This window comes from Peromyscus maniculatus, chromosome X (assembly GCF_049852395.1).
Source record: "Peromyscus maniculatus bairdii isolate BWxNUB_F1_BW_parent chromosome X, HU_Pman_BW_mat_3.1, whole genome shotgun sequence".
Taxonomy (NCBI): domain Eukaryota; kingdom Metazoa; phylum Chordata; class Mammalia; order Rodentia; family Cricetidae; genus Peromyscus; species Peromyscus maniculatus.
The window spans coordinates 23,746,332-23,766,542 of record NC_134875.1 but is presented as its reverse complement, the minus strand read 5'-3'; the positions used below and the strand labels follow the sequence as shown (position 1 = coordinate 23,766,542).

Below are 20,211 nucleotides of genomic sequence, written 5' to 3'. Positions count from 1 at the left end.
ATGGAAGGTCAGATCTACATGTGAAATTCTATGAACAGATTTTGTGTACACTCAAAAGTGAGGCCTTTTAAATGTATGCCTCAAGAAACTTATAGAGATGGTTTGAAGAGTGCATATTAACACGAACCTGTCATGTTTTTCTATCACATGTACCTCTGTTCCCCACTAATGACATTTAACTGAAATCAAACACCACATATAAACAACAAAACACTAGCATTGAAAAGCTAAACAGAACCCAATTTAATACAACATATCAATGGGGGAAATGGTATTGGGTATATTAGTTACATTCTACATCAATCCAATAGACTAGCCTGTAAACAAAACAGTAAGGTAACACTTCAAAAACAATTTATCCACCAAGAATGTACAGTAAGCCTACAGTACACCGTGGAAATTCATTTAACACAAATCATTGTTGGGAAAAAAAAATCACAAAATTTTACGGTTATATTCAATATGGTAATCCATATCAGATGGATAATTTATGTAATATGGATCTGATAATTCATATAAATGGCAAAGCTGTATGGTTGTATTCTATATGCTAATTCATATACAATTAATAATCCATATTAGGTAACACACGGTGGTCAATTTTCTATTTGCTTTAACATCTCCACAGATTTCTGAATGCTTTCTTTTACATTTGAATTTTTCAACTGGTGTATGTGCTTTACTATATTGACTGCACCATGCTTATTGTTGTGTTGGTAGAAGAGGACATACGAGAATACACATAGAAAGGCCATGTGGAGTTTCTTGTTGAGAGGTTCTGATACTCCATAACTCTGCTGCTCAGAATTTCAACTGAAATAGAAAACAACACAAGAGAGTCAGTAAGAAAGAGTGAAGGGTTATTGAACAAGGCATCAGGAGACTAGTTCTTATTCCACTTCTACAAATGAACTAAGCCAAGATATGCCCCACTCTGAACTTCAGACCCTATGTCTGTGACAGTGGGGCTAATGCAAACAATCACTAAAGAGACAGACACACAGCTAGAATAGTCTATGAACGGGTCCCATAATGGGCCATATTTAAGGCATTAGCTCACAATGCCAAAACTTGTTGCTCCTCATCCAACCATCAATTCATCTCATTCAACAGATATGTACCCCCAAGAAGTATTTAATATCACACACTTTGAAAAGGTCCAATAGTAAACAAAGCTTTGCACTTTCAGCTGACTATCTTATACCCTTGCAGAAATAACCCGAGTAAGTCCTATACTATTATACAAAACAACATTTTTGATCTTTGGAGAAAATCTTCACATGTGTTACACGTGAAAGTTATTATATTCTGCCAAATGTCTTATTTTTTAAAGGAATCAAGTAGAAGAAAAGTCATTCTTCCAAACGTATTTTATGTAAATCAGGTTTGTTTGGATTTTCTTTCCCCTGATGTGCCTGTGAGATCTGAGCAAACAGTGGGCAAACCTCCCCTCTCTCGTCGAGGGCTTTCCCAAGTTGCTACTATGCTAAATAACACCTGTGAAAACTATTCTAACTTTCATCTCCTCCAGTCCTCCCATGTCCTTTTAAAAACATTCCTATGACTGACGGGACTTGCTTATCTAGTGTACAATAACCATGGCACCTGTTAATGGGAGATGGGGAACTACGCCAGCGGCAGGCATATCAGCTACCTCCTTCAACCAAATGACACACTAAAGGTGCAATTCTGAGCAGATTCACTTGTTAGGTCTCTAGAGTTCAGCTACCTAGGATTCTTAAGTATCTTCAACAGACATGTTTCATGTAAATGACTGCTTGAACTAAGTGTGTGCTACTAATGGCCCCTCAACCGGGCATCATAGAGGTCCAAAGTTAAGGTGGGGAAACAATGAAAACAGTTATTGGATTACTCAATTATTTGATGTGTCATTCAAACTTCAAAACAGCTAGCACAATTCCACTTGACACACTGCAACATACAGAAGGAGCACAGCTTTTTCTTTTTTTTTTTCTTTTTTTGAGACAGGGTTTCTCTGTGTAGTTTTGGTGCCTGTCCTGTCCTGGATCTCACTCTGTAGACCAGGCTGGCCTCAAACTCAAAGAGATCCCTCCTGGCTCTGCCTCCCAAGTGCTGGGTTAAAAGGCGTGTGCCACCACCGCCCGGCAGGAGCACAGTTTTTTATACTGACTCACAAAGAAACGGAACCCTCACTGTCTTTAAGATGATCCTATCAGCCAAATTCTGACAAATTGACTTTGTTTTACTTCAACAAAAAATGAAGCTTAAGAATCTTAAAGAATTAAGCCCAGCATGGCAGTGCGAGCCTTTGATCCCAGTATTTGGGAGACAGAGGCAGGCAGATTTCTGAGTTTGAGGTCATGGTCTACATAGTGAATTCCAGAGCAGTCAGGGTTACAGAGAAATTTTGTCTTGAAAACAAAACAAACAAACAAGAAAGCTTAAAGAATTCAAATTCAAATGTGATTTGTGCTTTTGGCAAAAAAAACAAAAAACAAAAAACTCTTGCCCCTTTGAAAATAGAAAAAAAACATTATTGAGTCTAAGCTCATTAGAAAAATACAGTAACAGCTGTCATCTCCACATCAAAAGAATCACCCCTCTCACATTTCAGTTTTGAAACTTTGGAATTGACAGTCAAATTCAAGTTATAAGCAATGTCTTTAAGTGAAAATGTTTACCCAAACTTTAGCAAATACAATTGTGTAAATAAAAGACACAACCTACAAATACCACCTACTAATACTTAAACTTACTGTTCTACTGGTAACTTCTACATGTGTGAAACAAACATGCTCCTATTCAGCTCATCTATTGATAATTGGGGCATCTATAGTAGTAAAAAAAGAAGATTTTAGATTAAAATGATTTCTTAGGAGAATCCTTTTTATTTTGTTCACTGCCTGAGTTTGTTACATTAAAATGATGCTCAATTTCACAGAAAACTTTAAGCATATTTACACCGTGTCAGTTTTGGAGAGCATGGGGTGGAGTGTGGTTTATCCAGCAAATGAATGATATGCCTTGAGTCTTAGCTATCATGCTTGAAATTTAAGCAGCAGCCTTGGGGCAAGTGAGCATTTTGATAAGGCAGATCAGGGATCACAGTACTCAGTAACTACTGTACCAATTGCTTCGAAACTTCAAGATATCCCAAAAATTGGCCATTTGCCTGTGACTCCGCCTGAAAAAACCTAAAACAAATGAAAAGTGGAAACAACACAAGCACATCTAATGTCTGCATGAGAAGGAATCTCTGATGTAATCATTGGGTGATAATAAAGATGTGCATTCCTTGGAAAGAAATGTGATAGCATGCTTTCTTTCCAGTGGAACTAAAGGTGATATGTTTACTAAATCAAAGTTCAAACACAATAACCAAAAACAAGGGGAGCAGTAAAATAAATTATCCTCTTCACCAGGATGAGAAAGCTTTTAAGACATATTCAGTACAGCATATACATTTGAGGATTGGTGTGGTAGCAATAATTTGATATAGAAAAGCATGAATGACATCTGCTCACCAATTAACAATGAGTAAAATGCTGCCAATTTACTCTGAGATAAAGAGAAAAATCACATACAATACCCTAATTATACATAAAAATAAAAGTTCCAAATCTAATGACTGGTTAAGAAATGCATAAGCGTATGGATTAAGCACTTTCACCAATCCAAAAGGCATATACTGTGCCTTTTCAACACATTGTGGTTATCTAGGTCTGAACAGATGAAATAAATGGCCAAACCTGATTGCCTGTAGTTGTTGGAACGAAGGGAACGCTGGTGGCAGGTGTTGCTGCTGCAGACACAGTGGAGGGTGTAGCACCGTGCATCATGGGCACTTTCAGTAGGAAATCATGGAAGCAACACATGGAAGGGTGAAGCATTTACACAACCATGACAGATACGATGGAATGGGGCACAGTAGATATCCCAGCAACAAGCCACGTAACATCATCATGATGGATATACACCAGGGTACAACATGCAATCAAAGTCAGTGCAAAGCAGCACAGCATGGAATGGAAGAAAATTTAAAAAGAGAAAAGGGGAAAGCCAATTATAGTTATCATTAAGGAAAACAGAGCCATTCTTAACAATTTGAGCAAAATAACATTGTAGTGTATTCAAAATGCTGAATTTTCAGGAAGGGTTGTAATGAATGCATATGAAAAAAAATCTGCTGTTACCAGGGCTACCTATTAAAGCTAGTTAAGCAGACAAGTCACTGGGTTGCATAGTCAAAATTAATTACAGAATTGTCAACTGGTGTTTGGGTTCACTGACAAGTGCTATTACTAGATTTTTCTGGTACAAATGGCAGTTTGATGTGTACTTACCTGATCTGAATATAAAAAGGATGGTGGTTCTGTTGATAAGTATGTGGTAGAAGAGCAGGTATGAAGAATACAGTGGACTATGTATTCAGTTTGGTAAGTTCCTTGGAAATTTTAGCTATTGTCAAATACACGAGTGCTCCATAGTAAATCTTGTCTTCACAGCAAATATTAGAGCTACAATGGCTAGCAGCTGCAAAATCTCTTTCAGGATATTTTTTCTTTGCTTTGCTACTTTCTATTTCATTCTCAAAGCTTTTGGATGCTTTTCTAATTTCCAGCTTATTTTGGAAAGCCAACTAGGGAATTGATGTGTGAATGGCAATGTGTGAATGGGAAGCATACACATTTATTCATTTATCATGTCAAATTCAGATTTTCTGAAAGTCTACTGACAAAGTGAATGGCCAGGAGGAAAATGCAATCAATGCCAAAGCAAGCAAGACTTTCCCAAATAGTGATAAACAGAAACTCCATAGCTGTCCCTTTTCTCCATCTCTGGTTACTTACTTCCCACGGCCATCTTTCATTGTCTCACGTGCTAATTCTAAAAACACTCATGTTTCTCTCATTGGAAGTACAGCAACTGTGCAGGAAGCAGCAGTGCCAAAGCATGCAATTGCATTCATAAGCAGAGCTTTGAAAGGGAAAGACCAAGGAAGCAGCCCCAAGAAACAAGTCACAAAGTGTGAAAAGAGAGACACACTTCTCAAAGTTGCAGATGTTCTTCCACTTACATTCACAGAATGTTCCTGTTAGTATCATCAACGCAATGTTAACTCCTATGGGGACATCTAAGGCTTCAATAACAGGCCTCATCCCTTTGCCAGGGTTCAGATAGTGCTGCATTTGTGTGGCTTCTATGTGTTCATCATTTTAACCTTTCCCTTTTTATCTCAATAACTCCGCAATCACTGTAGTCTACCAGTGGAATGGAGGGCAAGCTGCTGCAGATTCTCTAAGATGAGAGGAAGTGGGTTGATAGGAAAAGCTGATGTGTTCCTTCTTCCTCACTTGAAACAAAACTAACTTCTCATGATCTGTTCCTGGTCCCCATGAAGACTATAGGAACTGTGACCACCCAGTGGCTTTCTTATCTTCTTTTCTATTAGTGAAATACAAAATGGCTTAGGGATGGCTATCAGATAGTGGTGGTAGCTAACGAAAGAAGTGTGTGTAACTGGCTATTCCACCTGATCTTAGCCAGAAGGCGGAGAGGACGTGACTGGTAGTTTAAAAATCACATCATCACCCCAAATCACTTTTGAAATGATTCTGTTGTGTAATTTCTGGGCAGATGATGCTCCATATTTGAACACCAAAGCACCCATCACAGGGGCTGGAGAGATGGCTCAGCTTTTAAACACCAAGCTCACAATCAAAACGTAAGAATCCATCACAGAACATGGCAGGATGTTCTAGCTTTGCTTAAGTCATCCTTTCTCAACATCTGTGTAATGAATGCATTACACTATAAGGATAACTTTGGGAGAGGATTGTTTCATTGTAGTTTATAAGTTGTATATTTTAAATGTATTTTTTTTAAAATAATACATACAAAGCCAAGAAAATCATCCAGTTTCACTACAAAAAGAAACATTTAAAAATATTTCAGTTGCTTTTTTTTAGGATAGAAATGGAAATGGCAGGGTTAAAATTTGGCTACTGTGGCAACCTATTAGAGCTTGAGAAATATATTTATTTTGATTCCAAAAAATACCATATTAAACCCTAAATACTCAGAAAATGTCCACTCACATCATTTGGTCACTCAGGTTTTCATAGTTACAGTAGAAAAATGTTTTTAGGTTAGAGAAAGTTGAGAATTTTTGTACAAAACCTACCAAAAGTTGAAGCGGGTGCCATGCACAGTATTGGCCCTGTACACCATGCAGAAAAGCGTGGAAAGTAAAGAAAAGAGAGATTTCATTATTAAGGCCTTACAGATAGAAGTGAATTTTAACTAGAAAGATATTTTTTGCAATATCAATTAATCAGCACATGCAAACCAGTAATCACCCATGCTTATAATTACAGGTTAGATTTATGACCACAGACCCAAGGAATAAAAGTAACTCACAGGTTAAAAAAGAACTTTATCTTTTCTTTAAATGAATCATATCACTTAAAATATATATTTATTCTAGGCAAATGCACTGTAAATAATTTATCCATGAAGTAGTTTTTTTTGTTTACTACACACATTCTTTTAAAGGTATGCTCCAGGATCTAAGCCTGTATTTAGAGAATTAATCTATTAGCTAGCTGATCAATTTATTATTTTCTATGTCTGAATATACAGCACTATATCTGGACATGTTTATGTAATTTTTAAGTCTTATAAAAATGATTTTTAAAGCAAATGGTACCTTCACTTTACATTTTTCAAATAAAATTTCCACAATTTTTTGATAGTGCCGGGGGTTAAGTCCAGGGCTTTGCACATATTAGACAAGTTCTCTATTAGACATACATCCCCAAATATTTACTTTCACTTAATAATAATTTCTAAGACTTAAGAGGCTAAAACTACCTGTTTTACATAGACTATAAATATACTATAAATTTATGAATTTAAAAAAATTACTGATCTTGTTATAGTTATATGGACTACAGAATTTTACAGTATTGATGTTGGAAAATTCTTTTGACAGATAATTGCTATCTGTGAAATAATAACTACAAGTCAAGTAATTAGTTGAGATAAAACCAGTGAATCAACTTTAGAAAAAAAAAAAACGATCAAACATAAAAACTCCTTTCCTATGTTAATTTCAATCCATTCATTTCTGAAATCATATACATTATTCTTGATAACAGCAAATCAAATGTAATCGTTTTATTTTACTTGTAGTCAAAATGCACGATGGTGTCCTCCAACAAAAGTCCTTTAGAAGCTGCTTTGCAATGTACAGATTCAAACTGCTAAACTCAAGCCTCCCAGAGCTGTGTTCTCACCTGTTGGGATAAACGCCGCTGCCGCCGGCTGCGGAATCTGCATGTTAGCCAGAGCCTGTTGGCAGTGGAAAACATTGGGATTAAAGACTGGGGTGGCACCATTGGCCTTATCAAGGGCTGACCTCTTTGGTATCAGCTGAAGTGCACCAGGTGGCAGAGCCTATAGAGAAAGGATGAAACAGTTACTATCATCAGAGAAGAAGTAAAAATGTACTCAAACCAAGCAAGCGCCACTTATCTAAGACACAGCCGGGGGAGCCACTACAAGGGAATCCACAAAGCAAGACTTTCTTTCCATAAGTAGTGGATATTCAGCAGGGCAAACAATTACAAAGATTGGCTGTTGGATGGGGAAAAAGTTAGTATGGAACAGAAATATAAAGGGAGAGGACCTTTTAATGTCCCTAATCCTTAACACTTGGGGCAGGATGTGACAGAAAACTTGAACAGCTAATTGTCATACACAATTAACTTAGATGTGCTCATCTAGTAAACAACAGACACAAGAAGAACAGAAATGACATGTAGAAGAGGAGATTTCTGCCCATTAAAGTCCCAACATGGATGTATGGGGTAAATGGCATGTGGGTGATAAAATAGCCATTGGCATTAGAATACTGTAGTCCTACAAAACAAAACCTAATTTAGACAAAGACCTCAGGTTCAAATCTTACATCTAGAAAGTGTCTATCTAGAAGCTCACCTGTAAGGAAAAGGCAGGTGAATCATTCCTCCCCACCACCGATCTCACTCTTGTATTGTAGATTTAAGTGAAATGTAAAGTGTTTGCAGTTTTCTTTTATAGAGGCTCTCTGCACAGCTTAGTATATAACGTTTGATTCGTTAAATATCTCTAAGTTTTGATTCTAAAACCTACCAAAACTTTTAAGCCCTTCTATATCTAAAGTTCTTTCAGAATATCATTGTGCTTTGACTATCCAAGGCAGCTCCTAGATCAGAGTCGTGGGAAAAGTTTAACATTACTTTGTATTTTCCCTTCAGCAAATTATGTGCTATTTCAACAAGTGCCAGCAATAGTGAGGTGTGCTCCAAATTCCTAAGGAGACAGGAACACTTGCGCTGCGGAACTAGCTTGCCAAGCACCAAAAAGAGTCATGCCATGATCTCCTGATGCCCATGGATACTAAAAGCCTAAATGATCTACATTTTCTTTTGAGAACCCTTTCTTTGATGCATATATTATTTTGATTGTTCAAATAAGTTAGATAAAAATAAACCAAGTAGATTTAGTTTCTCTGAGAACAGATTGCAAAGTTCATGGCAGATCCTCATTTGTAAAATATTATTTATCATTCAAAAGTCCTTTTATTTTAAACCATTAAGGTGAAATGGATTCATTTAAGATTTTACTGGAATAGGACAGGAGACGCCTTATTTGGCTATCTAAAATATTTCCCTTTGGTGTAAGTTGAGGCTGTCCCTTTCTCTGGAAAATGGGAACAATCAGAACCAACGCTGTGCTGCCCAGCAAACTCAAAACTGAGGCAGGGCCTAGAAGAACATTGATCCTGATAGGATAGTACTGTCTGTTACTACTGGAATCTGTCTTCATACATTTGGGCCAAATTCTCATTCAGTGGTGCTTAAACTATTAATAAACATTTCTCTTATTGATACTGTAGGCTTTCACAGGCTTATCAAAAACTTACTAAGTTGCCAAAGAGGTGTGAAACTATGGAAGAAATAAATAAACCCTCTAAATCTTTTTCTTTCATTTTGTGGGGGAAGGTTTGAATGTTTCACTCTGTAACTCAGGCTGTCCTTAAAATCATGACAATCATTCTGCCTCAGCCTCCCAAGTCTTAGTATTACAGGCATGAGCCACCATGCCCAGCTTTTCAAAAATTAATACATGTAATTTTTCTTCAGTAAACTCAACTTGGGCTATACACATGAACAAGGAAAATACCATCCTTCGAGAAAACATTTATACTCTATAAAAAAGATTAAAAACACCAAAGGATCAAACCTCTTCCTGGAATCCTCTTTTATTTAGTCTTATATCACACTATTTCCTTTGGGTCAGTCTGACCCATAAGGTCACTGCTAAAGTGAGACCCTGTTGTAATCAGTTAGAAAAGGACTTTACGTCGACATTCACATGTTCTAATGAGAACATGCTCTATAAGATTTAACTGTCTAAATGGAAATAATTTGAGATTAATACATTATATACATACTCTGCCAAACAAACCCAAATTATCAGTAAAAAGAAACATATGAAATTCATCCCTGAGTTTAGGTACATGTACGTAATTGCACAAAAGCAAGACATTGCTCATTTTTTTTTTATATATCCTGCATGTGTACGTATGCATGTGTGTGAACTTTTACAACCAACCTAAGTAATCAGGAAGTTGAAGGCTTAGCCGGGTGTGATACAGAACAGCGGTAGGACTAGAGGCTAAGGCAGAAAGATAGCTTGAGATCAGGAGTTAGAGGCCAACATTGGCCCAAATCTCTTCAAAATAAAATGAAGGCTTAGCTTCAGCACTGACTCTCCTAGATACCTTGCTATTTTCATGACTTAAAAGCATTCCAAAACATCTAAAACCAAAACTATTTGAGAATGTAATTAATATTCATTAACAGACTTGTTGCCGAGATCAAAGGATCAAGTGAGTGTGTTCTACTTTGGTACCCAGGAGTCAAAGGAGTCAGTTTTGAAAGAAAAGGTGTAGCAAGAAAGTAGAACCAGGTCAATAATGATGCTACATCCTTCAAATCACAAACTATGAAGAAAACCTACAGAAATATGGAACATTTCGGCTTAGGGAGGGACATGAGCCATAATTCCTTTAGAACAGTGGCTCACTTTATATCATGAAATTTCAGTTACAGAAAAAATAAATTTCATCTAAATATGAGGAAAACCTTCTAAAGAGGGATGGCTGAAAAGAAAAGTTGAAACCGATAAATGGTGAAATCCAGGCCAGTCTGAACTATACAGAATCTGAAGTCAGTCTGGATTACATAGTGCAACTCTGTCACAGGAAACAAAAGAAAGAAAGGGAAAAGGGAAAGAGAAGAAAGGGAGAACAGAGAGAAAACAGAGAGAGAAATGATGGGAAGTGGGGATGGGAGAAAGGAAAAAGTGAGGGGAGGGGATGATCTCTCTTATGAAAACACATGGTCTTTATCATGTCAATTTGAATAATACATACACATGTAATTTGGTTCATATTGATTATTGGCTTTGGGGTTACACAGGTAACATGAAGTTTATTCAGGTTTGTCCCCCACTGGAAATATGAGTGGAGGTCTTTGGTAGCAAAAATCAAACAAGCAACGAGTGTGACTAGTAACATATCAAAATAATTCATAGTTGTGAAACACTTGAGTATTTGTAACTTTGATTTCTCACACTACAGTGTCACACAATTATTTTTTCTACTTGCTATTTGTTAGTGTTATCAATCAGAACTAACTCTTCCCCATAACTGACTGTTAGGGCAACTCAAAGGAGAGGCTTTTCCCCTCAGTCATGTCAAAAATCTCCCTGAAGATATGGCTGGCTTCTGCCTTGATCTTCCCCTCTGTCTGCACCATACAACCAGACCAGAAAGGTCATTTTGACCGTTGGGAAATTAGAAGCTACTTACTACCTCAACTTTGAAGCACGGTGTTTTCACAGAGCATTAAGGGTGTGAGTAACCAAGTGCCCATGTAAATGACTGATAGAATATAGAAGCAACTCGGATATTTTTGAATATTTGGGCTAGTCAGACTGTAAAAGGCACTCAACATAATTTACTGTTTAAATCATATAATTTACCTTTTCCTAAAATTAAGAAAAAAAGAATAGTGGGCTAAATCATTAATAAAGCTTTTGAATAATTATCTTTAGAAAGTCTTAGCAAATAAAGTATGATAAATTGGTTCTCTCTTTTCTAGCATATAACTTTGGCTATTCATATTAAGATGCACCCATGAGTAGCCAGTCTTTTATGTATGCAAAATATTAGACATATTACATGAAGCCCACGGTCCCAACCTGTTCTTACCATCGCAGCCGCCGCCGAATGGTTCATCTGGTGATGAGCTGCCTTGAGTTTGGCTTGCAAGTGTGGAGGAGGATGAAAATACTTGCATTTCTCCCGGGAGCATCGGCCTTTAATGTAATCCATGCAGATTGTCACAGTATTATCAGACACCTCAATCATAGAGACATCCGTAGGGTGAGCATATCGACAATCACTCTCCCCACGGGTACAATTTCCACGCTGAAATTCACGGCAAACCTTAAAAAGGAAAGAAACAAAAAACCCCATACATTTCCAGTGATGATTGAAAGGTGACTGGCTTTTATTTACCTTCCAAGAAGATACGAGAGTCACATATGAATTTTGTCATTTGTGTGGGAAACAGCTATAAAAGATGAAGTGTAATACAAAGCAATATTCACCCTAAGATAAAAACACAATTTCATAAAAGGGGGAAAGATCACATTTTCCACAAAGATAAGAGTGTCTATTTGCCTTACACTGACATAATAGGACTTGAAAGTATTACTGAAAATGTGTTTGAATCCTGAAGTTAACATTTACCCTCAAGCGTAACGATTTCTTTAAAGCCTAGGGTGGTTCTTTATCATACAGCAATGCACTAGTGGTTTTACATGGACAATTTGTAAACCACATTGAGTCAAACCTATATTTAGGTTCCATTATAATACATGAGCAGGCATTCAACTGGTTGCCAGTGGAGCTGACATTCTAAGAAATCAACCAGTTATTTATTCTAGTGAACAAAGACTAGCAATTAAAGGAAAACTAAAGGGTGTCAATAAATCAAAAGATGTTTGAAATCTCCTTTAAACCCTTTAGGTTTCATGTAATATTTATTGTGAAGTCCATCATTCTTAACATGAAGAAAATCTTTAGGTGTGATGAAATTAATTTACAACCTATACTCATATAGCTTTACATTCTATAATTGTAGAATGTTAGGTTCGTTTTTCAGTTTATCATTTTGGAAAGTAGAACTCATGAGCAAATCTAGTTATTATATTTTATAAAGCTCCAGCATGGGTACAAAGAAAATTCTCACTTAGACTTCCTATACAGCAGTTCATGTTTGGGTATACTTGAAACATTGTTTGACCTACTACACAACAAAATTCATTCACTTCAGAACAAGGTCTAACTGAAGTTAAAAAAATGTTTAACACTATTATTTTTTTTTCAAGACAGGGTTTCTCTGTGTAGTTTTGGTGCCTGTCCTGGATCTCGCTCTGGAGACCAGGCTGGCTTCGAACTCACAGAGATCCACCTGGCTCTGCCTCCTGAGTGCTGGGATTAAAGGCGTGCACCACCACCGCCTGGCTTAACATTCTTTCTCAGGCTCCTTATGCTAAAAGGTACTAGGATATTCTGATTTTAAACATTCAACAAACTAGGCTCTGAAAAGGTACATTATGCGTAAAGTTAATATCCATTCTACAAGCATTTCATAGTCACAAATACCTCCAGTCTATCTGTACGAATTGGTTTTGGGGCAGGAACTCCTGGCAATGCAAGATGTGGGTTTCCAGAAATCAGAACTGGAGTATTTGGAAAAAGTTCAGCAGGAACCAGGCCCATCCCAGCATGAGGCATGTAAGGATTGAAAGCCATAGTAGGATTAGCTGCAAGCGATGGATTCATAGGAAAAGATGCCTGTGTTCAAAAGAGAAAAAAAGAGGTATTAGAGCTAAACATATCCTTCTTACTTTTTATTACACCAGGCATTCTTGAAGGAATTACAGCATTTCCTAAGCCACTATTTCTGTTTTTCTTTTGTTTTTGAGATTATAATCATATTATTTTATTATATTTATCAAATAATTATGTATTTTTATTTTATATCTTAAAAATTTATAAATTATATATATTAATCTTTATATATTCATATTATATCATTATATCACTTCTCCCTTCCCTTTCTTCCTTCTAAATCCTCCCATTTTATATATATATATACCCTTTCCTTACTCTCTTTAAAATGTATGGCCTCTTTTCATTAAGTGTTGTTAAATGAAATAAATATATAATATGTATATATTCTAAATATAATCACCACTGTTTCTTGATTTTTTTTTTGTCTTTTACTAATTTCCATATAGGAATTGCTTTTAAAATGACAACTATCTATAGACATGGACTTTACTGGTAAGCTGATTTTTGACAAAGCCATAATTTCCCCAATGAATGACAGCACACACACACACACACACACACACACACACACACACACACACAATTTCTCTTGGTTCCTCACATAGCCATGCCTTTAAATGTAGACTCTGTGATCTCCTGAAAGCCCATTTCCTTCCACTTCCTCCTCCCTCTTCCCAGATGGAATGCTGCCTGTCCTACCACATGTCCAATCACCCAACTGTACCCTTCTTTGTTCTCTTGGCCCACTGATGTTTATAGAAGACTTGAAAAAGAAAAGGATAATCTAGAAAAAGTGAATGCTTTAACAATCTACCATCCACCTAAAATGAGGATAGCATTGTCATTTTATTTTACTATTTTACTACTAGTCCTATTTCATAAACGAATCTGACTTGCTGTGGAGGCTCACAAAGGTTTCCTAGTGAGATCTGAGCTTGCTTTACGAAGCAGGGCTGCATTAGAGGATTGCTTGACCACGTGTGTGGTTACTAAGTGATTGAAAGGGTTTGCACGTGGTTGTGCTATGGGGAGGTCTTTGCTCCACCTTTTGACATTCCTATAAAAAGCCCTTTAGAAGAGACAGAAAGCGATGGTGGATAAGGATCTAGGCTCTTTCCGAGGCTATCCTGTGTTTCTGTCTGTCTCTCTCCCCTCTATATTTCTATCTAAATCTCTTAACACTTTCTCCTCAAGAGTACCCTGGGGGAAAAGTGGGAGCTGGTCTCCCACAACTTGCCCAGCCTTGTCTTTATTTAGGGGCCAGATGATACTCGTAGTTCAAAAGGAGGCTCTAGAAATGCTACAAGGATCCCTATTAGGGAAGAAGAGATAACAGTATTATAAGGTCATGATTCAGAGTATAACTAGTAAAGAAAAGCTTTATAAATGCAAAGGGTTGTTACCTGTTTGTCTCTCTTTACAGTTCCTGGATTCAAAGAGATTGGTATATGTATTGCCTTTAGCATCAGGAATGGCACATTTTATCATTTTACTATGCTCTTTTCCAGTTCGTGCCACATGTGTGCATCTTTTTTCAATGTGGATATTGTTTCATTAATAGTTCTCTTGTCCTCCCTAAAGTACTGAATACTTACTCAATGACTTGTAGATACCCTTGAAGGTACATTTTAAAAATAAAATTTAAGTATTATAAATGATAATATATATTACTTATATATTTCTAATAGCAATTTAATAAGGTAATAACTGGTGGTATCTCACTATATTTTACTAAGTGCATGTGATCTTTCTTGCATTCATTTTCTCTCTTTCACCGGAGAAATCAAGCTACACCCATGCCTGCTAAATTACAGTCAAAGGGCTTCCTCTAAAACAGGGACGATAGGAATCTGTGGAGTCTGGTGGGGCCATATATAATCTCTACCTCATCCTCCATGCTTACTTCAAATTTTCACTAGCACAGCTGCCTGAAGAAACCCCAAAGGCCAAGTTGGCTGAAATGGAAGTGCTCCCACTTTAGCATCCCACCTCATGTAAATGTATCAAGTAAGCTGACTGCTCTGTTAGGAAGAACAGAAAGAATCCAGCTTAAAGGAACTGGACTCATTAGGGGAAGGGAGGAAGCATTTGAAGATGAAAGGACCACACTAGAAGCCAAGAAAGATGATGGGGTAGTTTGCAGAGGGACTCTCAGGTTTGAGGACAGATAGCCTTAGGCTGACCAAGCCAGGCTAAGTCTTGTGATGAAACAGTTCTCAGGAACCTGTCAAGGTTCTCACCATCTTTGGGAATTAGACCTGACAAGTCAGATCTTACTAATTCAATGATTTATACTCTTGTCAAATTCAGCAAGAATCTTTGAAAGTCAAAACCCCACATATGAACCACACAGCAGTCTTGTTTGTTTCTATTTGTTTTCTCTCAGAATTTTTGTTTTGTTTTGTTTTTAAGACAGGGTTACTTTGAGTAACAGCCCTAGCTGTCCTGATTTTGCTCTGTAGACCAGGCTGGCCTCGAACTCACAGAGATCCGCCTGCCTCTACCTCCCGAGTGCTGGGATTAAAGGCATGTGCCACCACCACCTGGCTTCTCTCAGACTTCAATAGAACTTTCTCATTGAAGTTACTCTTCCAATTCTAGATTGTTTTTAGTTTTGCTTTTTTCAAAACTGAAAAAAATTACAACTATGATGCATTGAACAGAAACAAAGGCTAAGGGGTGGGTGAATTGCCAGACTAAAAACAATAAGGAAACTAACAAATTAGTAATAACTTATCTAATTAATGTTCAATTAAAAGCCAAGCCTAATGTTTACCTAAGCAAGGCTTTCTTTTTATAGCTTTAAATCTCTAATTTTTTTTTACACCAGGGAAAAATTTCTGCTTAACTTCTTTCTTTTTAAAATCATTTTAATTTACTTAGGGTCTGTTATTTCTTCTAACAGTATGAAAAAAATCTGTAAATAAAACAGGAGATGTTTAGTTCTTCTTAAAGAAACCACAAACTATCCCAAGTTGTCATTAGATTTTAAAATTAGTGTTGTAGCTTTTATGACCATTTCCTCTTTGAGAATGAATTTCATTCTATTACACTTTATTGAGAACAAGTTCTTCCAATTGCAGCCCTGGAGCAGAGGCAGGAACTCCTGAACCGCTCATTTCTTTTTAAATAAGCATTTCTATTTTCTCACTACCACCTCTGCCCCAGGCTAACTACTCCATTTTATGAATCTGAACATCCAATAGCTTAGCTTTGACTAACAGCCACAGGTTAAGTCAAGCGGCCTATAAGCTTGTGCATTCGGTTGCAATAAGCTAAGCAACTTAATCCTGCTTCTATGTATATCATAGCACTTCATGTCAATTAAACTAACATGAACCCATCTGTGAGTTATTACTTATTTCAAAGAAAAAGGATAGGGGTTTGTGTGTATGTATGCTGGGGCTAGAACCCATGGCCTTATACATACATGCTAAGCACACTTTACCACTCAACCACATCCCCCAGCACTAAGGAAAAGGTTCTTATTATATAGAATCTGATTTCTCTGTATAGCCTGTAGTAGTCTACACACTTCAATTGCTTCTGATACTTAAAGCTTGACTAAAATCATTTACTAAATATTTGAAAGTATGAGAACTTTTCTCTCACAACCAGATGCAGATTTTCATGCTTCTGAATACGACAAAGCATAAAGAATTGTGCAGGTAGCAGACTTTAAGAAACAAGATCACTGGACAATTATTGATCTCAGTGTCTAGCAGTGTTTTCTCCTATCATACAATTTTCTAAGACTTCTGGGGCACTTGCACAGAGCCTAGAAACTACCATGTGCTCAAGAAATGCATCCTAACAGGGAAAAGTCTTCAGAAAAAAGGGCTCCTAACCTTTTTCATCTGGGACTTTCTGAGAGTCAGCTAAAAGCTGTATACAGGTGTATACACACACACACACACACACACACACACACACACACACACACACACACACACACACACACACACACACAATGCTCCTTCGGTTCTTAGGAAGTTCAAGGGCCCAGGGATATTTATCCCTGGTGCAGATTTCTGGCTCTTCAAAGGCTTGCCCAACTCATGGTCTACAGACCACATGAAGCTGGAGAGAGCCCCAACACAAAATCAAAAAGCTATGTTAGACATTATAAGACTGTTTTGTGATTATTGATTGGATTGCACAGCTCTCAAACATGAGCTTTGTGAGCAACAATGTCTTGTCACAATGGCAAAAGGTTAGAAAAGCCCAGGTGAATAAGGATCCACAAATCAAGATCCCTTAGGCAAATCTGACCTGTCCCTAGTTTTGTATGAACAGGAACCTGCTTCTTATATTTTTAATGTTTAAAAATATTAACAGAATAATATTTAGTGACAGGGAAATTACTATATTTTTATTTTAATGTCTATTCACTGATCTCACTGTGCTGCTTTGTAGACCTGCATTACAAAAATTTATGGACATTCAATTCATTTCAAACACAAAAATTCCTATATACACACACACACACACACACATATTTATATTTACATATAAATGTTTCTACATGCTACTCAGTGATTAACTATGGGGAGACAATAGTTGGAATCCTGCCAAGGTAAAAATCTGAAGTACCCAGCAAATATTCTTCTTAAAGGATTCTGAAGCACCTTTGAATAGTAAAGCAATTCAATAAAAATTCTGGCTCCTTAATCAGTTACCTGTTGATGATCTTGGTTGATTTCACATCTTAGCTACTGTGAACAGTGGGGCAAGAAACCTCAAAGTATAAGTGTCTACTTCATATAATTATTTGAGTTAACTAAAGTCTAACACAAATTTCTGATAGTCCTAAGGTTCCCAACACATGGAACAGATAAGTGAGGAGATGAAAATGCTAACTGCACTGATTAGCATTTCACAGTCTACACACATATTATTGTAGTGTACCTCATAAATATGTGGATGGTAAACATGCTTCCATTTAAAATTTAAGAAAAAAATGTCTCAAGTACACCTGTCTAGTTTGTAAATATTTTTTGGGACACTAACCTATTACTTAAAATGAATTATTAATCAAGTTAATGAAAATTAAATGTTGTGGCAAATCCATTCCTTTGTCTAACAAAAGAGACCTGCTTGTTCTCAGTAATATCCAACATCAGTTACAATTATTGATGAATACAAAAGATTTTAAGTGATTTAAATGATATCACAGCCTGAAGGCCACAGAATAGCAGTGGCCTTCCTTCTCTGAACTTCTATTTAGAGGTAGAAGACTAGGGTAAACATTTGTTAGCAATTTGTTGACTCAATTTTAATACTAGAAAAATAGTGCCCTTAAATTTTCCTAGCACTCACAATACCTTCCCTTTACTGTTCCTTTGAAGACATTCATGCTGTATAAAAGAAGTAAGCCGCCGGGCGGTGGTGGCTCACGCCTTTAATCCCAGCACTCGGGAGGCAGAGCCAGGCGGATCTCTGTGAGTTCGAGGCCAGCCTGGGCTACCAAGTGAGTTCCAGGAAAGGCGCAAAGCTACACAGAGGAACCCTGTCTCGAAAAATCAAAAAAAAAAAAAAAAAAAAAAAAAAAGAAGTAAGCCATTTTCATCATCACCGGCTTATTTCTGTCAGAAAATTCTAAAGAACAATGAATGCATGGTTGTAGTTTCTATCTCCTCCATAGAAGCACTCATTTGCTCTTTTCCTATGCTGATCTGAGTTTGGGTACTCTACTGTAATTCCTAGCCCTCTACTGCAGCTTCTCATTCCACTGGGTAGATTTGAACTGGGGTGTATGCCCTCTTTTGTGCATCTCTGTATCTCTTATACTCACAATAATATACCAATCATTTGTCTACCTGACTACTTTAATGTTCCTTTTTACCCAAGTCATCTATATGGACCAATAAATATTAACTAAAGTGACTGAAAAAAGATTCCTAAACCACTAGTTGGTTTTAATTTACCAGATTTAAAAATCTCAATTCAAAAATCACAGTGCAAAACAAACAAAAGTAGTTTTTCAATTAAGGAAGATTTTAGGCAAATGGGTACTCCCATTTTTGAGAAAGTTGGGACATGTTAGACCAATCAGTTTGAAAAGCACGAGGCATTTTATACCCACATGCACACATGTATGTTTCACATGTATGTACATATTTTTTATTTGTTACTAGTTAGTAATACCAATACTAGTTAGCTAGATAGTACCAGAGGCTAAGCGTTTCAAAAACGGTTTTGTGATGTAACAAATCAAGCTATGTAACTTCCTGTTTTTAAATTACACATAATTAGACATATTTATTGGGTACAATGAGCTAAATGAACACACACACACATTCCCTCTTTGTATGATAGATGTGCATCTATCTTAAATGTAGTATTTCAGTAGAATGAAAACTATTTTAAAGATACAGTTTGTGGCATGAATTACTCAATTGTGCTATATTATGCACTGCATGTATATAATACAATTATCATTCCTTCCTTCTAACTGTAAAATTCTAACCACTGACTTACCTCTCTCTTCTCTCCTCTCCACTACCCTTATTAGTAACAACTATTCTATTCTCTACTTCTATGAGAACAGCTTTTGATGACTCCATATATGACTGAGGTAAAATATACAACTTATTACAAACTGTTTATAGGAGATTAGTGCATTACTAGTGTAACTCGTATCTACTGGATAGTTAAAAGAAAAGAGTACATGAAGAATTTAAATTAATATTGAGCATCCCTTAAAGGCAAGCTAGGAACTTAGTGTTACAGACTTAAAATCATCAGGGAAACCATAGTTTTTCACACATGGTATCCTGGCAGCCCTCTCAGTGGCAAACTTCTAAACTATATTCACCTACACAAGAGAATGATTTTGATAAAAAAATAAACATTATTTATAGATGAGACTGTCAAGTTGCTTTGTTTAACTCCTATCAATGGAAAAGATTTTCCAGCACTCTCCAAAATCCTCCTTCCATTTTTGTATTCTCCTCTCATACAATACAGCCTAACTGTAGTTTCCCTCCCTCCACTCCCTCCAGCTCCCCCGACCGCACATACACACTGCCTTTCACTTCACTTGTGAACAAGAGCAAACTGTTTTGTGATGGCAGGCTCACAGCTCAGACTATGAACAGGAGTAGTGAGGCTAGGATGCCCACACGGTCTCATCAGTATCATGCTGAAAGAAACTTAGCTAAGCAGCCCCAGAGGAGGAGGAGGAGGAGGAGGAGGAGGAGGAGGAGGAGGAGGAGGAGGAGGAGGAGGAGGAGGCAGAACAGGCCACGGCC

General features: G+C 36.9%; 1 protein-coding gene across 16 annotated transcripts in view; it reads right to left on the bottom strand.

The window, feature by feature from the left end:
• Window positions 1-219: 219 nt before the first annotated feature.
• The window catches only part of Mbnl3 (muscleblind like splicing regulator 3), a 100,898-nt gene continuing 80,906 nt past the window's right edge, over window positions 220-20,211 (bottom strand). For 8 of the 16 annotated variants that reach the window (XM_076562264.1, XM_015988799.3, XM_042268999.2 and 5 more), the window contains 7 exons: window positions 12,767-12,958; window positions 11,306-11,542; window positions 7,281-7,440; window positions 6,167-6,202; window positions 3,732-3,826; window positions 2,739-2,812; window positions 220-813 (listed from right to left, as the gene is read on the bottom strand). In XM_076562264.1, the coding sequence (XP_076418379.1) occupies window positions 2,756-2,812; window positions 3,732-3,826; window positions 6,167-6,202; window positions 7,281-7,440; window positions 11,306-11,542; window positions 12,767-12,958 (777 nt within the window). In that variant the 3' untranslated portion in view covers window positions 220-813; window positions 2,739-2,755. The remainder of the gene's footprint in view (window positions 814-2,738; window positions 2,813-3,731; window positions 3,827-6,166; window positions 6,203-7,280; window positions 7,441-11,305; window positions 11,543-12,766; window positions 12,959-20,211) is intronic. The other 8 variants (XM_076562261.1, XM_015988795.3, XM_076562266.1 and 5 more) reach the window with 5 other exon arrangements.